This window comes from Triplophysa rosa, unplaced genomic scaffold (genome assembly GCF_024868665.1).
Source record: "Triplophysa rosa unplaced genomic scaffold, Trosa_1v2 scaffold7_ERROPOS2016172, whole genome shotgun sequence".
Taxonomy (NCBI): Eukaryota; Metazoa; Chordata; class Actinopteri; order Cypriniformes; family Nemacheilidae; genus Triplophysa; species Triplophysa rosa.
Genome location: NW_026634815.1, coordinates 21,676 through 39,890, shown reverse-complemented (window position 1 = coordinate 39,890; position 18,215 = coordinate 21,676). Strand labels below are relative to the sequence as shown.

Here is an 18,215-nt window from a genome sequence, read left to right as displayed (position 1 = left end):
AACAGAAAGCAAGCTAACACGCTATTGCTATGCTAACGGCGTTAAGTTAACTATCACTTTTGGTTTAGACTCTTCCAAGTAAATAACAGGAACAGGGATAATTGAGATATCAGGATAAGTTAGCAACGACAATAATAATTAACGATAATAAAATACACTAATATTAGAGCGAAGTGGTAAGCGCACTGATACAAACAAGCTGCCGGCAGCGATGCAGGAAACAGGAAACAGGAAATACGTTTTCCTGCTTTGAAAGATTCAATGAAATTAGCCTTAAACTCTAAGAACCTACTTGTATTGGTTTTGAAAGTCAGCGGTGCAAGTGTGAGACAAGTAGGGACTTTCTATCTCATGGAACACAGCTGGAACAGTATGTGACAGGACAATTCTCAGCTTTGAGATACCGTTCCCCCTGCAAAGCTGGCATATTTTACCCTTGATTGGCTTCCCTTTCAAGCGGGTCCGTACACATGACAGGATAATATTTAAAGGGGTTTGGGGGTAATTTTGGGACAGGATCGGTTTTTACTACCTGTCACGTTTCTACCCCGTTAAACTTATGCATGGATGCATATATAGCGAGAAACATTTAGTTTTATCCCTGCTCACAAGCAACACTGTTTGTCTCATCGAGTATTTATACATAGTTACAGAGACATGCAAAAATGTCAAGGCCACACACACTATATGTTACACACTACAGGATAATATTTAAAGGGGGTTGGAGCTAATTTTGGGACAGGATCTGTTTTTCCTACCTGTCACGTTTCTACCCCGTTAAACTTATGCATGGATGCATATAGAGCGAGAAACAAAAAGTTTGATCCCTGCTCACAAGCAACACTGTTTGTCTCATCGAGCATTTATTAATATTTACAGAGACATGAAAAAATGTCAAGGCCACACACACTACATGTTACACATGACGGGATAATATTTAAGGGGGTTGGAGGTAATTTTGGGACAGGATCTGTTTTTCCTAGCTGTCACATTTCTACCCTCTTAAACTTATTGTTTCTGGCTGTATATGCATCCATGCATAAGTTTGATGCATGCTCACAAGCAACACTGCATGTCTCCTAAAGGAATCATACATATTTACACAGACATGATAAAATTCCAAGCCCACACACACTACATGACAGGATTATATTTAAAAGGACAATCGGATTCGGATCCGGCACTTCCGAACTCCTATCCGGTACCTCATTTGGCAGATCCCGCTCCTCAAGCGCTAGTGTAAAACGTTCGTGCTGACCTGTTGCGTGCATATATAAAATTAAAAAGCACTTATAATAATTATAATGGCAACAACTATTTTATTTTGATAATGAACACGCTGTCATTCTGCTGCAAGGTGAAATATTGTGTGTGCACCAGCGCAATCGCTTGAGCTGTTACTTATAATAGCAAGAACAACTAAAAAAAAACAGGAATATTTATGGTCATACAGATAAGAATGTGTGTGTATGTATGTCGTTCGATAGGAATGCTACACACTTGGACTAAAAATAAAACATTGTGCTTTTGCAAAATAGAGAACATTTACAGGATGAGCTCTGTCATCTCCTTTCCTTGATCTCATTTGTGGAGCGCTGCGCCTCACAAACTGAACCAATTTCAGCAGCACATTGTCACCATTTTTTCCCTTTCGTTTTGTTAATCTGTTAATTGTCAAATTTTCGGAGTACTCCACCAATACATAGCCTATAAACGTTGATGCACTTCTGAAATGTGGGAAGTCTTCTGACGCGTAGGCATGCGCATCTTATGCTTGCATTATATATTGAATGGGACTTGTCGTGATGGACACTTCAGAGAGAGATATTTGTGTTATTGGACAAGTTGTATGAAATTCTGCGAAGAGACGGTGTCATGGCTCTGCTTCATTTAGTCATGTTTTTCTTGGTCCTGTAGCAGAGCCATGACAAAGCCTTTGTTTATGTGTGGAGAGAAACATATTGTTGTCCTTTCGACAATAATATACGTTCTCTCCAGTGTCTTGTCATTGGCCCCGCCCCTCTCGTTCCTTGTATAGCTTTCCACCTGTGTCCCATTTCCCTCATCTGTCCCTCGTTATTATCCTTTGTTTGTCACCCTATAAAGTATCCTCTTGTCCTGTGCTAGTGCGTTTTGTTCTGTGCCGTGTGTTCGTCTTGCTGATCCATTGGAGATTATTGTGTTTCTTGGATTCCCTTACCTCAACCAGCTCCGTGATGGTCACGGGGTTCCTCATCCCGACTGCTTGGTGGGAGCGTGGGAGGGCTCGGAGTAACCGGTCGACCACGACACGTTCCACCACCTTGGCAGCTGTGGGAGAACGAGTTGGCTTGATACTGAGTTGGCTTAACGGGGTACTCAGCATTGTAAAGAGATTTTTCGGTCATATCACTGATATATCAGTTTCTTATTTTTATCTAAAAAAACGCCCATATTTGCCGGCCAAAAGTTAAACAGTTATCCTTGGTTATTTTTCTACCATTTGCACTATCCTTCTGTTCAATCTGGGGTCGATTTTCCTCTTGCGGCCGTGCCCAGGGAGGTTGGCTACAATTCCATGGACCTTAAACTTCTTAATAATATTTGCAACTGTTGTCACGGGAACATCGAGTTGCTTGGAGATGGTCTTGTAGCCTTTACCTTTACCATGCTTGTCTATTATTTTCTTTCTGGGCTCCTCAGACAACTTAGGGATGTGGAGTCGACTCCAGAAGAGTCGATTCCTCGACTCTTAATGTCCCTAAAGTCGGAATCGACTCCAAGACAGGAATCGGCTCGTCGACTCCGTAATTTTTAATGTTGTCATTGACTCAAATCGGTTACATTGTCTTTGTGATTGGCGCAAAGCAACGAATAACATTTAAAAACCAATCAGGTAAAAGTCATACCTCTCTCTCTGATTGTACTACAGCCGATCCAAAACACGTTAATCAGAGCATTAGCGACGCCTACTTGTTCGCTCACAAAAGTACATGCAATATTTCCCGTTCATTCTTCACCTTCAATCCGATGTCATTAAATTCTAAAAAAATCTTATTAAAAACTCTCCTATATTTCGTCTGTCCCTCTTCAAGCTTTTATTTCTCTAAACGACTGTTAAGACTTTGTAAGTTGCTTTAAATGAAAGCGTGGCGCTATGCTTAAGTGTGAGTCTGTGCGCATAACTGGACACAAATCAAAATCAAGTTTGTGGAAACAAATATAAAGCGTTTCATCCAGCTTAAAAACTTAAAAAATCAGCAACAGTCAGGAAGTCACAAATCATATATTAAGTTATTGTTGCTGGGTTATTATTATAGCATATTTGTTGGTTTTAAAATTACATGTTGATATTTTGAGTTATTTTGCAATGAGTTACATTAAGAAAAGAACACAAGGTAGGCTCAATGCCTTTTTTTAAAGTGTTGAACTTAGCCCATGGTGAATATATAAACTCTTAAACGAAAATAAATAAATAAATGTTTTAGGCTTGTTTAGCACACATTTACGGAGCCTCAATTCAAAACAATGAAACGCGGTGTCTTTACGCACAAAACATATTCATTTGTGTAACTGTAACTCTCCAAAATCGATGCAATAAAAAAATATAAAAACAATAAAGGAAACGAAATGTTTTAGCTTTACCATAAGTCTACGGTTAGACATGGGCGGTCATGTCCTTGCGCTACGTGCGCTTGGAAAACCACATCGGTTTAGGACCAGAAAGGAGTAACTAGTCTGACAGCACAAAAAACTCTCTGTGATGGTGTTAGATGCACAAATGCATGTGTATTTGCTAGTGACTTGGAGATTGGTTGCCAGCCCAACGTTCCCAAGCTGAAGTTCATTCATTTATTTTATATTCGTATTCCTGAGCCCATTTTGAATGACAATAAATGGAATCGAAGTGTCGATTCCATCGACTCCAAAAGTGGGAGTCGAGAATCGGAGTCGACTCCAAAAAACCTGGAACCGAACACCCCTAAGACAACTCTCTCCTTTGCTTTCTCTACGTCCATGTTCAGTGTGGTGCACACGATGATACCAAACAGCACAATGACTACTTTTCTCCGTTTAAATAGGCTGAATGACTGATTACAAGATATGTGTGATACTAATTAAAGAAACGAATTATTTTGAAATATCACTATAATCCAATTATGTATTATCTTTTCTAAGGGGTATACAAATGTGTCCAGGCCATTTTAGAATATATTTGTAGAATAAGCAATAATTCATTCATAGTTACACAAGTATACATGATACAATAGCTTTTGATTTCATCACTCTTCAGGAGGAATGAAGCATTAATTCAACTCAACTCAACTTTATTTATATAGCGCTTTTTACAATTTTCATTGTTACAAAGCAGCGTACACAAGAGGTTTTGTGAAAAAATGTATTTGCAATGTAATTACAAGAAATATCATAAGGTGTTAAATAGCATTCCTAAGGCTTTTGTTATGTTGGTTAAAAGTACGTTGTCCAGTGTATCCTTAGATATTCATTTACCATCTTTACAAATAAATGATGAAGGATTTTATTAGGAACAGTTTTGAAAACAAACTAATTAGAACTTTACTAATCCAAGATCAATTTCCAACTCAGTGTAATCGAAATAATGTGATTCGGCTTTTGTCAAAGAGCTCTATTAATAAATTAAGAACCATGTATCTTTCCTTTCCTATACCTCCCAAATCCAAGGAAGTACACTATGGAGTTTTTAATTATATTTATCCTTCCTTAGAACTTCTTAGATATAGGTTTAATATTGATCATATTAGTTGTACGTTTTGTGATTTATTATTTTGTGACATTTACTTTTTGAAGATGGACAATACAGTAGAGCTTTTATCTGATTTGTATGAGTGGCTAAAAATTACATACTTTTTGTAATTATTATGAAAGAGTTACACGTTAGATTTTTTTAAAATAATATATGTATTTTGGGGAAATTCAATATGCATAAGTGTAAGTGCCTTAAAACAAAATTATTGTTTTGGATCTTTCAAAAATAATTTTGGATTTACTGTAAATCTTTAAGTAAAATTAAATCGAAAATGTATTGTCGTTTTATCTTTTTTTCCACTCTGTATTTCACTCAGTACTTTTGTTTCTCTTGTTCTTAATTTGGTATTTTTTGTATGTGCTCTGTTTTGCCTTAGAACTTCTTATTTAATTTTGAAATGCCTTATTGTGTTTGTATTTCTGAAGCATAATAATAAAAAAATAATACATTGCAGCACACGACAACCATCTAGTGGTCGACTAGTACATAGTATCCACAACGTTACACTAGATGCTAGTAAGTGCTGCTGGAGTCACTTTTTACAGCAATAGTGAAAGGAGGTTAAGGCGATTTAACTATTTATAGAGCTCGCTCTTGATTTGATAGGACGAGGGACGTAATAGCTAATGACGGGCAGCTGCGTAATTACTTGCACGTGTTCCTCCCGATCTTTGTTAATAAAACATAATTTTGTGAGGACACAGGACAGGTCGTAAGGATGAAAGCGCGAGTCTTCTGCGTGCTGTGTGTGGGTGGTGTTTTATTATGTCTGTTGAAGCCAGCAGCCGCTACTTCGCCGCAAAGACCAGACTGGGAAGGTGAGAACCCTGAGCAAAGACCAGACTGGGAAGGTGAGAACCCTGAGCAAAGACCAGACTGGGAAGGTGAGAACATTGCGCCACCACGGGACTGGGAAGGTGAGAACATCGTTGTTCTTTTGGCATAATTACTCTCCTTACAGCCCACTGAAACAGTTTGTGACACGGGGGCGTGTGTGTCTCTTCTGTAGTGAATAGTGCTCACTGATCAGTCATTGTCCGCGGAGGTTGACGGTCGTGACGTCCAGTCGGGGATGTGTTTCTGATAAAGAAAGATTGTAGGCTACTGGAGAACACAAATTCTGTGTGCGCGCGTCCGTCCCACGTGATTTCAGCGAATTCCATTTACTACCTCAGTCTCCTAAACACTTATCCATGCGTGTTTGTATGTGAGAGTCACATTAAAATGTTTATTTTTATCCACATAAAACTTGTGTAAAGATGTATGTATCATTGAAACGAAATTCTTTTTGTGTTGTGCAAACATATTTTTGTGACCGTTCCATTTCCAAAACGACCAACAATTTCCCTCCAATAAAGTTGTTTACACGTAGAAAAGTTAGCCATGGTTTATATAGTCAAAGTGTAAAACCCATTGTATTTTACTACAGTTCTACTACAAATATCATCGTTAAACTAGTTATAGTGGTAAAACCGTAGTCTGTTGAATTTGTTTACTGTGGTTTTACTACAAATATAGATGAACCACTTTTGTTACTGTAGTTTGTAAAGATGCAACTGTTATATGCTTATTTAAAGAATTTAAAGCTAAATTCACAGAATATTTCTATTGTGCATTATTGAGAAAATTGTCAACTCTTGCAAAAGCTGTAAAACTTGTATTTAGGATACACAAAATGGCTTTGAAATTTAGCATTATCATTAGCAATACAAAGTTTGCCAATTTATTCAAAAAATGTTTACTACCATAGTCATGAATCATGATCACCACTGAGAAAACTATTTTAGTAGAAAGTTGTGATGCATGTATATCCACTGCTTGGACATGATCTAGAAACTAGTAAAAATGTGTCTTAAGAAATCCAAAAGAGCCAAATGTGTCAATTGGAAAAACTCTTGTATAAACACAAATATCACTGCAAATCTGTGAAGGACCAGTGCTTCAGGTTATTCAAAAGAAACGAGACGTTTAACCTTCCGCAAAGTATTTTTTTTTTACCACAGTAAAGCCAGGAGTGTGTCCCCGCAGAAGGCCTAGACCTGGACTGTGTGCTGAGCTCTGTGCCAATGATGGCGACTGCCCAAGAAATCAGAAATGCTGCAGTACCGGATGTGGGCATCAATGTACTTCTCCACATACAACAGGTAATAAAGAACACTGCCTAAAATCTGTACGAACCCTCTGAATTTCATCGTTCATGTCATTGCCTGCTGTTGAGCATTGTGACATTTCTGTCCACAATATTTACTTTGTATGTATATTATGACTTGACATTTACATTGATCTAATATCAAATCTGTTCATGCGTTTTTACCACAGTAAAGCCGGGAGTGTGTCCCCGCAGAAGGCCTAGACCTGGACTGTGTGCCGAGCTCTGTGCCAATGATGGCGACTGCCCAAGAAATCAGAAATGCTGCAGTAACGGATGTGGGCATCAATGTACTTCTCCACATACAACAGGTAATAAAGAACACTGCCTAAAATCTGTACGAACACTCTGAATTTCATCTTTCGTGTCCCTGCCTGCATAGCTGTTGTGCTTTGTGCCTTTTCTGTCCACATTATGTACTTTGTATGTATATTATGTCTTGACTTTTACATATATCAAATCTGTCCATGCAGTGACACCTGGTCTGTGCGCTCTATTGGAGTGGATGCGTGTTTGCCGGAAACTGTTACCATGACTGCCAGTGCCCTGCAGAACAGAAATGTTGCCCAACCACCTGTGGTCATGCATGCAGTGAGCCTGGCTGACTTCAGAATTGTGGAGATTGATTTTTCATAATACTAGAGTACTTTTACATAAAGCCATTACATCATACTTTCTCTTTAGGGGATGTTATGTTTTGCCTTGTGTAACCACCAAATAAACCTTATGGTTTCTGTAAACCTTGTTTCGATGGTGGAAATTTGTTAAAACGCTGGTGTTTTTGGTATGCCAGTGCACACATTTCTGTTCTCTTAAGTAACCGCTCATTGGCATCAGTGCTTGGGCATGTGAAAGCTCCTCTCCCAGAGACCAAACGTGCAGAATATTTGTGGTAAATGAAAGGGACCTCTGCTTCCATCCTCAGCAGCTTGGCAGTAAAAGTCAAACCAGGAAAAACCATGAGTGATGCGCTGACAAACCCATCACATGTGCAGCAAAGGAAGGATATGTACCCAAATGAGAAACATTTGCGTTTGACCGGGGTTAACATGCACTAATCTTTAAGGAATGTGTTCACATTCAATGCTGTCTGGAAGGGGAAATTATGTAAAACAAGCTAGTGAAAGCATTTCAGTTTGCTGATTGTTTGATCTAAATGACTAGTAAAGACAAGGCTTTAAAGTGAATAGGCCTAGTTCACCCACAATGAACATTCTGTCATTTACACCCGTATGACTTTCATTCTTCCACAGAACACAAGATATTTTGAAGAAGGTTAGTAACTGAACAGTGCCGGCACCAATTCACTTCTATTGTAGACACAAAACCTATGCTACCGGTTAACAGCATTTTTCAAAATGGTGTTCTGCAGAAGACTGAAAGCCATACGAGTTTGAAATGACGAGGGAGTAAAATGACGGAATTCAAACTTAAAACGAGGTAAAAAAAACAGAATGACTCTGCTGCATGAACAGATTATTCTCGGCACATAGTTTTAGTTTCTGTTCAGTTTATTACGGGAAAATTGGACCGATTCAGTCACCCAAATCAAACACTTGTGCCCACAAAAAAACTGCACAAAATAAGTTGTAGAAGCAACGGCTATTTAAATATCAGTGCATATACAGCAAGTGGAAAATATTAGCTTAATTCCTAGCAAGTTTCCATTTTCAGTAGTTATGTTGTACGGCCTGCGCTTCGAGGCTCGCTCACAAAGGTTGAGACTATTTAACATCAAGTCTCACCGTTTAGATTTTTCCCAGATGCCCGAGATATGCTTGAGCAAATCTAACCGTGCCTTTGAGTGCTGAGAGCCACGCTTCTCAAAGCAACGTTGCAAAACCAACAAAAAAATAAAAAACAAACATGCTAATCCATCTGTCATGAAAAGGAACCAAATTTGTTCAAAATAGTCATTCTGCTTCAAGTCCCACCAGGATTTAAAAGCATATTAAGGCTCGAGTATCTGTTTTAGCATCAAGATTCTCTCAGCTGCCTAATATGGACGTTTTAGACATGTTCTCTGCAGCTAAGTCAACAGCGGTACTCCCCTGATACGACGAACCAGGTTGGCCAGTCGTTTTGCCAGCGGCAGGCTCGGCTCATCCACCTGGAATGTGCGGGTCAGCAAGTTGTAAAAGGAGCCGTATCCCACCGCAACCACAGTGCAGGTGAGACAAATGACGTTGTAGGGCATGCTGAAATCAGGCGTAGGTAGATTTACCAATAGGGGTTCGGTGTAGACTCGCATGAAGTAGTTAGACTCCTCTTTAACTGGGAAACTGGACGTACATTACAAAGTTAATAACAGGAATAAACACAATCTAGTAATTGTAGTTTGTGCACTTACAAACTGCTAAACAACGGATGCTCTTGGGTGAGGTTCGTGTCCATTGCAACCATACTTGGCACCAGAGCGCTGATGACAGAGGATCTACAAAAACATTTATGAGTTATGCAAATGTATTACTTCCATATTTTAAGTCCAAACAAAGTCAACATCAAAAGTCATACCCAACGTAGAAGCCATGATTTGGGTCCGGGGGGTACTCGGTCCATTTGAGCAGGGCTCTTTCAAACTGTACAGTGACCTCAGTCACAGAATGAGGTGGTAGCTGGATCAGCATTTCTAGTAGATGAGGACGCTGGCGGTCTTTAGAGGGCTGGTAGTGAATGTAACCTGTAAAAAGAAAATAAAGGATGTATAATATAAAGATGTGGCACAGGTACCGCTGATGCTGTGGGAGCATATGTTCTACTCACTGGGCTTGTTTTCACGAGATTTGCTGGTGACCTTAAGGGTGTGAATGTACAACCGCAGGTACCAGGGTACCGACTCCAGCAGAAGGACCGGAAAAGCCCGGAATGGGTGGTTATTGTAGACGAGAGTGTGGATTTCCCCTGTTTGCAGGCCAAAACCGGCCACGTAGCGCTCCGCATGCAGCAGAGGACGCAACATGTCACCTAAAGCAGAAATGGAAATAAAAAAAATCACAGAATATATTAAAGGGGGGTACAAAGCTATTTCATGCATTGTGACTTATTTACACTGTTACAAGTGTTGGATTTTTGTGCTAAACATGAGCAAAGTGTCAAAAACAAGTTGAATGTATAAAATAGTATTTCTATGCAAAATACACCCCCTCAGCTTTCGTACAAGTTTCGCAATGGTTTTTTTTTAAACGGTATCCCTTTATTAAATCCTACCGTTGTCTCCTTTCCAGCGGAGCAGAAGATTGAGTGAACGTAACTGTCCAAACGTGTCTGCTTTAGTCAGGTCGTACACTGAATACGTCCTGCGATCCCCCAGCACAACAGCTTGACTGAGGACAGGAGTGGCAGGGCTCAGCTCAAACAGCTCCCCCTGTTAGACAAAACCACAAATAAAACTCCATTACAAACAACATCTAAGAATGAAAAAATCTCCCACTGACAGAAAAACAGAAAATATATCTTGGTCTTTTGTTTACCTCAGGGTTGTCTGTGATATCCACATAGACTTTACTAGAGGAAGCAAGAGGACATGCCTCCGTCAGAGTTCTAGAAAACATCTTAAACAGGGACCATTCTGTGAAAACATAATGACACATTTCAGAAGCACAGCATTGAATGAATGTTCGTCAAAACTGATGATGAATATGTGTAACTTTGGTGCCAATAAAATAAACCAATGACTGTTTTCAGGGTAATAAAGAAATGATGTTATTTAGCTCTTACAAAACATTTATTTATATGTTTTTATTTTTCATATAATATAACTTACAGTATAAATATACAAGAATACAATAAATTAAAAAGTGAGTATAATTTTCCTAAAACAGGGGAAGAAATCAATAAAACGTAAGCACAATTTAACTAAAATGAGGGAAGAAACGAGTAAAACCTGCTCATGTATTAACAAATCGTGGGAACGAATTCTTTTCGTGGCCATGATATAATTATCCCCCCCAATGAAAACAAGAAAGCATTCACAGAAAAGACACACAAGTTCACTATTTATTTTGCTATTGCTCACCCTTTTTGCCTTGACCTGAAGTGTACAGATCAAACACAACATTGAGAGTTTGCCTCAGCTCCCATGCTGGTCTGGCGCACTGCCCGTCCTGAAAGACAAAATTGAAATGGCTTATTAAAGAGTAAATATTTTGTGATTTTTAAGGTCCTACTTTGGTTTAAGGAGTGTCCAACAACAAGTTTACGTACATACAAGGTGTAAAACACTTTCATTTTCTTAATAGGCAGTTATCATTACCTTACTTCTTGACTGACTCTCAAATGATTCGTTCGGCGATTCATCTGTCTAATCCCCTCCTTTCCGTCAGCCTACTCTGATCTGATTGGTCAGATGGTCTAGTCTGCTGTGATTGGTCTACCGCGTGTAGTGTCACAAATGGATGTAGGTGGGCATTACACAGAGTGACGCAAATCTGACCCGGAACTGAGATGATAACGATAGATGACTCGTTCGCGTGATTCGGAGTCGACTCCTTTTTTCCCAAGCCAATAACTTTGTTATTCGTTCACTTACGGCTTTACATCTTGGCAGACTGCTTACATTCACACACAGCTGCATTACACACTGCATGAAATGTCATTTTAAGGAAATTGTAATAGTTATTCTTTAATACAATGAAAAAAATGTGCCAGACAAAGGTCAGTCTGTGCCACAATCCAATTTGTCTATTGTTTTTGAATTTTGAAAAGCCGCTCACCTGACAGGCAGGTCTGATGTGGACAGCCTGGGAGTGGAAACTACTGTGAAACAACTTCTCCGACTTCATGAGAACAGCCAGACCTGCCTACAGAAAACATAAACTTGATCTATTTAAACTACGAAGTGCATTTAATCACATTACATCATGTCCCCATTATATACGTCTTACTATTCTGGATCAAGGTTATTTTAGTTTACTAAAATTAAAACTTTGAAAACGTTTCTGTTGAAATCGAATCAAATAAAAAAATAAACAATTGTTAGAAAAACCTAAACTGAACAAAAAATGTAAATGTTGCCTCAGAAATAAGTTTAAAGCACCACTTATTAATCTTATACAGCAACGTAAAAAATAAACAAAAAAATTATAAAATGACAAAAAAATTCTAAAAATAAAAGCTAATTTAAAATATTAATAAAAGTAAATAAAACTTAATACAAAACTATAATAACGCTGTTCTGGATAAAATGTTACTATAGTATAACCAAATATTATTAAATGCGACTGTTCAGAACCTTAGAACCACATGGGAGTAGTTTCTTCCACGGCGTCAGATTCTCAGTGCAGACGATCTCACGTGGTAATGTTGCGTAGCGTAAAAAACGATGATCTGTAGCTGCACAGTGAGAAAAATGACACATAAAGAACATGAACGTGACAAGTGAACAGTGCTAGTGTCCAACATGCTTTCAGGAAGATGTGTTTTAAATCATTTAAAGGGATAGTTCACCCAAAAAATAAAAACTCTGTCATCATTTATGTACACTCATGTGGTTCAAAGCCTGTATATGACTCTTTCCTCTGTGCAACACACAAAAATATATTTTCTCAGTGGTTTTGTGTTCTTACAATGGAAGTTAATGGGATTCGATGATGTTTGGTTACCAACATTCTTCAAAATATCCTCTTTTGTGTTCTGCAGAGGAAAGAAAGTCATACAGGTTTAAAATGACATGAGGGTGTCATTCACTTCTGATATTTTGCTCTGTTCAGCTGTGTTAAATCGCCAAGAGTTTCTGTCATGGTCAAATCCACTACAAATTGCCAGCTCTCACTGAAAATAAGGCCATACCATTTCCCAGACCCAGCGGTTTAAAAGAAGCACTGGGTTGAACTGTGTTGGTTGTGTCGATGAAGTTCAGAGACGCACAGAAGATTCCAGAGAGGACATTGGTAAGCTCCTTCCAGTTTTCATCCACACTGGAAAGCAAGACTATTAGTCTTCTTACATTTCACATTGTTCAAATGACAGTATAACCAAGTTACAGTTATAGTAATGATGCTTTAAAAATATCGCCACAAAAACATCCACTCACTCAGCGACAGTGTCATCGAACCACACCCAGAGCTCTGCTCCAGGTGGAGAGGGGATGAAGGGCTGACCCCACTGCATGGTCCTCCAGAAGCCCTGCGTGAAGGAGATGTGCAGCTCCCGCACTGAAAACTTGGAGAGCACTTGGCCGAGGGATTTGGGGAAAAGCCGGTAGTGGGAAACTGCAGAAAAGGACAATTCATGAAAACAAACACATGTTAATACCTCTGATTAACTATGCTGGACATAATAAAGAGTAATATGCATAATGTAGTTAATAGTTATAGTTTCCATTAAAACCATTAAAATATTCCTTTATGTAGTGTGGTGGTTTAGGCTTTATGTCAGTAATGATAGTGTTTATTGGTCTCCATCCACCCAATAACATTCCACCAAAAGAACCCAACACATTACCAGTATAGACCACTATAGCTTCCAAAAAACCAATACGAATCCCATTATAATCATTAAATCTATTAGAATTTCATCATGAGGTTCAGCTTCGACGATCAGCTTAACTTCACTGATCAGGTTGCCAGCACCACCCGGTCCTGTAGATTCATCCTCTACAACATTAGGAAAATTAGACCTTTCCTATCCCAGCATGCTACGCAAGTCCTAGTCCAGGCTCTTGTTCTGTCCAGACTGGACTACTGCAATGCGCTACTGACTGGACTTCCAGCTTGCAAAACCAAACCTCTACAGATGATCCAGAATGCAGCGGCAAGAGTGGTCTTCAATGAACCGAAGAGAGCGCACGTCACTCTCTATAGTCGCTCGAATCAAATTCAAGACTCTGCTCCTGGCCTACAAGACCACCACTGATTTGGCACCCCTTATCTTCACTCGCTAATGCAGACTTATATACCCGCCAGAAAAAAACGTAGATCTGTATACTGTGGTAGGCTATATGAGACCAATTTGCTTTTAGTTGTCCTTATGTTGTTCCAATTGCTTCCATTGTTTCCCTCATCTGTAAGTCGCTTTGGATAAAAGCGTCTGCTAAATGACTAAATGTAAATGTAAATGAGGTGCTATGACTACAGACCAAAACCTTGGACACATTTTACTTGTTTTTCGTAATCTAAAAACCTTTTAATGTGAATGCATGTGCAGAAATCCACAAGAAAAGTACAAATCATTCTAGTATACTTATGTATTTGCTACAAATAATATTTATTTGTGTCTGTCAACACAAATGATATGTTTAAAAAGTATCCCTCATTGCGTTGGTTGAGACAGCTGTAATCTTGGCAAAGGATGGAATGAATTCGCTAAAATATACATTTTGCAGTGTCAATAATGTTTTCATTTGATTTTTACTTCTAAAAGGTGTAATAATAAAGATTTGAATCCAAAATGTAGATACTATAAACTATCCGTTGTGTTTAGAAAAGCATACACAAATGCACGATGGAGCACAGAGAAGATGATCACCCACCCTTATTTCCCTGCTGTAAGAAATCTGTGTCCCATAGTGTGCGGAACTGGAAGCTTGCATAGATGTCTCCAGAGTGCAGGGGTCGGATGATCAACTCCTCCTGAAACTGATCTTTCGGTGCTGGTCTGGCAGACTCGCTGTCTTTCGCCTCAACCGATTTGTCCATCTCAACATCTGTCGACTGCCATTGCCGGTCGTCTTCATTATTTCCACTGACGTCACTTTTCACCTCTCGCAACGCGTCTGAGGCACTTTGCTCTTCTCCTGTATTATCACTTAATTTTTCACAGCTACTACGATACTCCAAAACAGAAAATAGGGAAATATATAATAAAAACAAAACGCATCTGGGCGCTGCCATTTTTGCTTCTGCTTCCTTGTCACGCAACACTTCCTGCATGTGCAAGACGACAGGAGACCAATGAGAGAAGAGCTTGTAAAATCTGACCAATGACAGGCTGGCGTCTTAAAACTGACCAATGGGAGCACATGATCTCAATCCACACTTGGTAAAGGATACAACTAGAGAGCTAAAAACAGTAATTCATTGCAAGTGGTCTCCTCTCGATTTTACTTTTTTCATCACCTCCACACAAACTCATTAGTACCTCTGTACCGTTATTTTTTACTGAAATTTCATGCCGTTACCATGTTATATACAACAACTAAGCGATTAATAATAATTAGGCAATTAAGGAGTCGTTTATTATTGCAAGTACACTGCTTAGACTGCATCAAAGAAATCTCCTCGTTGTAATTACACAACTGTGCCCGAGGAGTCGCTGTTTACTGTCACGAGGAATGCTCTGTAGCAACACGAGCTGGAATATCCAGAATTGAATTTTTCGTTTAGCATACGCTGTAAAAATATGTCTAAAACAGACATTCTGTTCATCAAAGCGGATCCACACCTGTTAGTGGGTCATTATGGCAGGATAAAGGTGGGTTATGTTCACGCATACAAATGCCAGCGGTCATGACAGACAGTCGTTCACCCTCCCTCGTGCACCCGCAGACGCGCACACACACGCGCGCGCGCGCGCGCTCAGTGTAAAGGGTACCAATTCACCATGCTGCTTGCTGCTGGATGCTGCTAGACCGAGACGCATCCACCTCACCGTCGGCTTTGACTGGATTTCAATATTTTATTCACAGGTACTCATGGCTTCGTCGGATGGACTAGACAAGTGCGTTCTGCACAGAGGCAGATCTCAAAGTGACCCGAACATCCTCAGCGAGTCTGGCATTGATCTCTCGCACAGCGCAGGTAAGATGATGCATTTATTGTCTGGAGATGCCATTAGAATAAACGCGCCGGCGCTTAAAACACATCGCTTTTCATTTCCATATGCGGTGGAGGTGAAAGTGGCTCGGTAACCTGCGCTAATAGCCTTCGCTTTGATTTTACATGCTGGGAAACACAGTGGACTAGGATTGAGATCAATCAAATTACGCCGCATTTGATTCCGTGTCTGCCGGCGCACTATTGATGTATCCCGTTGAAATGCATCGGACTATTGCACTACTGGCTGTGTTATCGTATACCGGGACATAAAGAGGGAAACTGAGAGCATCCACACTAGACACAGGATACAGATTATGTGCCAACTGTGGCTCGTGTCACAGTCACATTAAAAGACAAAAACATTTCATTGAGAGTGGTTAACCTTTGTCTGTAATGTCTTTAATGTGTATCTCTGTCACGTGTAATAGACGTTTGCTATAGAAGACTTCATGAAATGAGATGCGTTTCTGCTGCTTTGGCAACATTAGACTGGTATGTCTGATACTATGCGCTGTTGGCCTTCATTCCGCACTGAGACTGCGCATTCAACGCCTCTTGCCTATTGAATTGAGGGGGTCAATGGTGTGTCTTCAGCGCTTTCTTGTAAGAGAAACCAACTCTATAGTGTGATTTTGATGATGAGCACGAGTTTATAGTATTCTAGCATCTAGCATAGAGATCTAGCATCATAGTACACCATTGTCAATAAGAACATCTCTGGTCATGTTACCCTCCATAATCAATAGAAAGATGAAAAAATCTTGTATTTTTTGCTATTCTTGCAGTATTTTTCATTTTCATTTATTCGTGTGAAAACATAACATTAATGGGTGTGGCATTTCAAGGCAAAACTTGAAATATAAATTCTCAAGAAATGTATTTATTACCAGTATATTGAACCATCTGTTTATATTTGACTAAATACCTGATGATAGAGTCCAGACATCATAGGAAACATATCAGTCTATAGGCTACATGAGTTTTCTATTTTAAAAGAGAGAAAAATTAATGTATTGTGGATGTGACAAAAAAGGATGCACGCTTTTGAGAGACGACATACTTTGTAGGATTTCTGTGAATTAACATGTACACACCAAAAGCAATAATGGAGATGGGATGGGTCTTTGTAGAACATAAAATATATTTGACAATATTTAAATTTTCATGTGCACATTTATGAGGAATATATTGACTGTTATGGATATCATGTGACATTTCTGTTATGTGACAATATAGAAAAACGACGCTTTAAAAACTTTAAGAGAGACTTTACATGGGTATTAAAACACCAAATATTGACATCTGACCAGTGTGGTGAAAACCTTCGATTTTTTCATCTTACGGTTGACATTTGCATGGAATTGTAAATAAATCCTAAATAAATTTTCGATGAACCTGAACATGTTTTTGTCAAGCTTTGGTTGTGCCTCAATCAACAAGAGACTTTGACTGTGACAGAATCAGATGAATTCATGATGTGTCATCGCCGGCCGGCAAATCCTGCTCGAAGAAAATGGCAATTGATCCTTTTCAATCTAAAAACTCCAACCCATTGAAACGAAGACAACTTTTTTGAAACCCCCGCAGTGTCACCTTTAGTTTGTTTGCGAGGTGATTGGTTTATTCTATAGGGAACGGGGTTTCATCACGTCTGTGCCGCCGATCAATGACGAGAGTAAGTGTTGTGTTAACCTTTGCCTTCTCTAGTGATTGAAAAGATCAGATTTAACATGACACGCGGGTACCACTACACTTCCACATTGACATCGCGAGAGCGATGTATCTGTTCACTTTTGAGTGCTGGTATTTTTAAGCCTCAAAGAGGAGATACATTTCAACATGAACCTGGCAAGTGGCTCAGATTTTGTCCAGAAATAAAGTCACTTGGCTGCACTGAGTGGCACTTAATTGTGTTGTTGTTGTTGTTGTTGTTGTTGTTGATTGCATTCAAATGTTTGTATTACAGGAGGTCAGTGAAAACAGATGAAGTATAAGAGAGAGTCAAAAAAGAGAAATACAGAGTATTTAAAGAGTTAAAAAGTTTGGTGTGATCTACTAATTATTTATTTTATTCATGGACTATGTGTTCTAGGTTTTGTGGGTAATGGTTCATTGTCTTTCCGGACGTAACATTCATTAATTAAACGCTCGAACGACATGTGGTTGTCTGTCATGCACACTACGCTGGAAGAAGACTGCTGCATCACGATAACTCTGTGCTCACAGATGTGTCTGTTAACACTTTGGATTGTGTGAGAATGATGCTTTTTTTGCACCTTGATTCGCCGTCAGATGTATCATTGCTTTGTATTCCAGTGTGTGAACTTTACAGAAATATCTGTTTTGTGTGGTATCATGACAAATGGGTTTCATTTACCCCTCTGGTGCTTGAATTATCAAAAAAATTAATCAAAAACAAATTATTGTAAATTTTCCTTCTACAGCATTAATTCTTCGAATTGATGCGATTTGAGAGAGCTGTCGACTCCAATAGAAAATAAACTTATTTTAAGGGTACTTGGGTACTTAAATTGTTGTTTTGTCC

General features: G+C 39.1%; 2 protein-coding genes across 4 annotated transcripts; one reads left to right on the top strand and one right to left on the bottom strand.

The window, feature by feature from the left end:
- The first annotated feature begins 5,262 nt into the window (after positions 1 to 5,262).
- Positions 5,263 to 8,326, top strand: LOC130551215 (waprin-Phi1-like). Of its 3 annotated transcripts, none has more exons than XM_057328751.1 (4): positions 5,274 to 5,652; positions 6,772 to 6,912; positions 7,088 to 7,228; positions 7,391 to 8,326. In XM_057328751.1, the coding sequence occupies exons 1-4, from the start codon at positions 5,487 to 5,489 to the stop codon at positions 7,450 to 7,452; spliced, it is 510 nt and encodes a 169-aa protein (XP_057184734.1). In that variant the 5' UTR covers positions 5,274 to 5,486; the 3' UTR covers positions 7,453 to 8,326. The 3 variants fall into 3 exon arrangements, with proteins under 3 accessions (XP_057184735.1, XP_057184734.1, XP_057184733.1); XM_057328750.1 differs by having other exon boundaries at positions 5,276 to 5,685; positions 7,391 to 7,817; XM_057328752.1 differs by lacking the exon at positions 6,772 to 6,912 and having other exon boundaries at positions 5,263 to 5,685.
- Positions 8,327 to 8,417: 91 nt separating this feature from the next.
- pigt (phosphatidylinositol glycan anchor biosynthesis, class T) lies at positions 8,418 to 14,777 on the bottom strand. Its single transcript, XM_057328749.1, has 12 exons — positions 14,386 to 14,777; positions 12,949 to 13,126; positions 12,705 to 12,832; positions 12,148 to 12,248; positions 11,630 to 11,716; positions 10,933 to 11,020; positions 10,388 to 10,485; positions 10,125 to 10,281; positions 9,681 to 9,881; positions 9,432 to 9,597; positions 9,268 to 9,351; positions 8,418 to 9,199 (listed from the first exon to the last, which is right to left on the bottom strand). Exons 1-12 carry the CDS (start codon positions 14,744 to 14,746, stop codon positions 8,947 to 8,949), a joined length of 1,902 nt encoding a protein of 633 aa, XP_057184732.1. The 5' UTR covers positions 14,747 to 14,777; the 3' UTR covers positions 8,418 to 8,946.
- Positions 14,778 to 18,215: the final 3,438 nt, after the last annotated feature.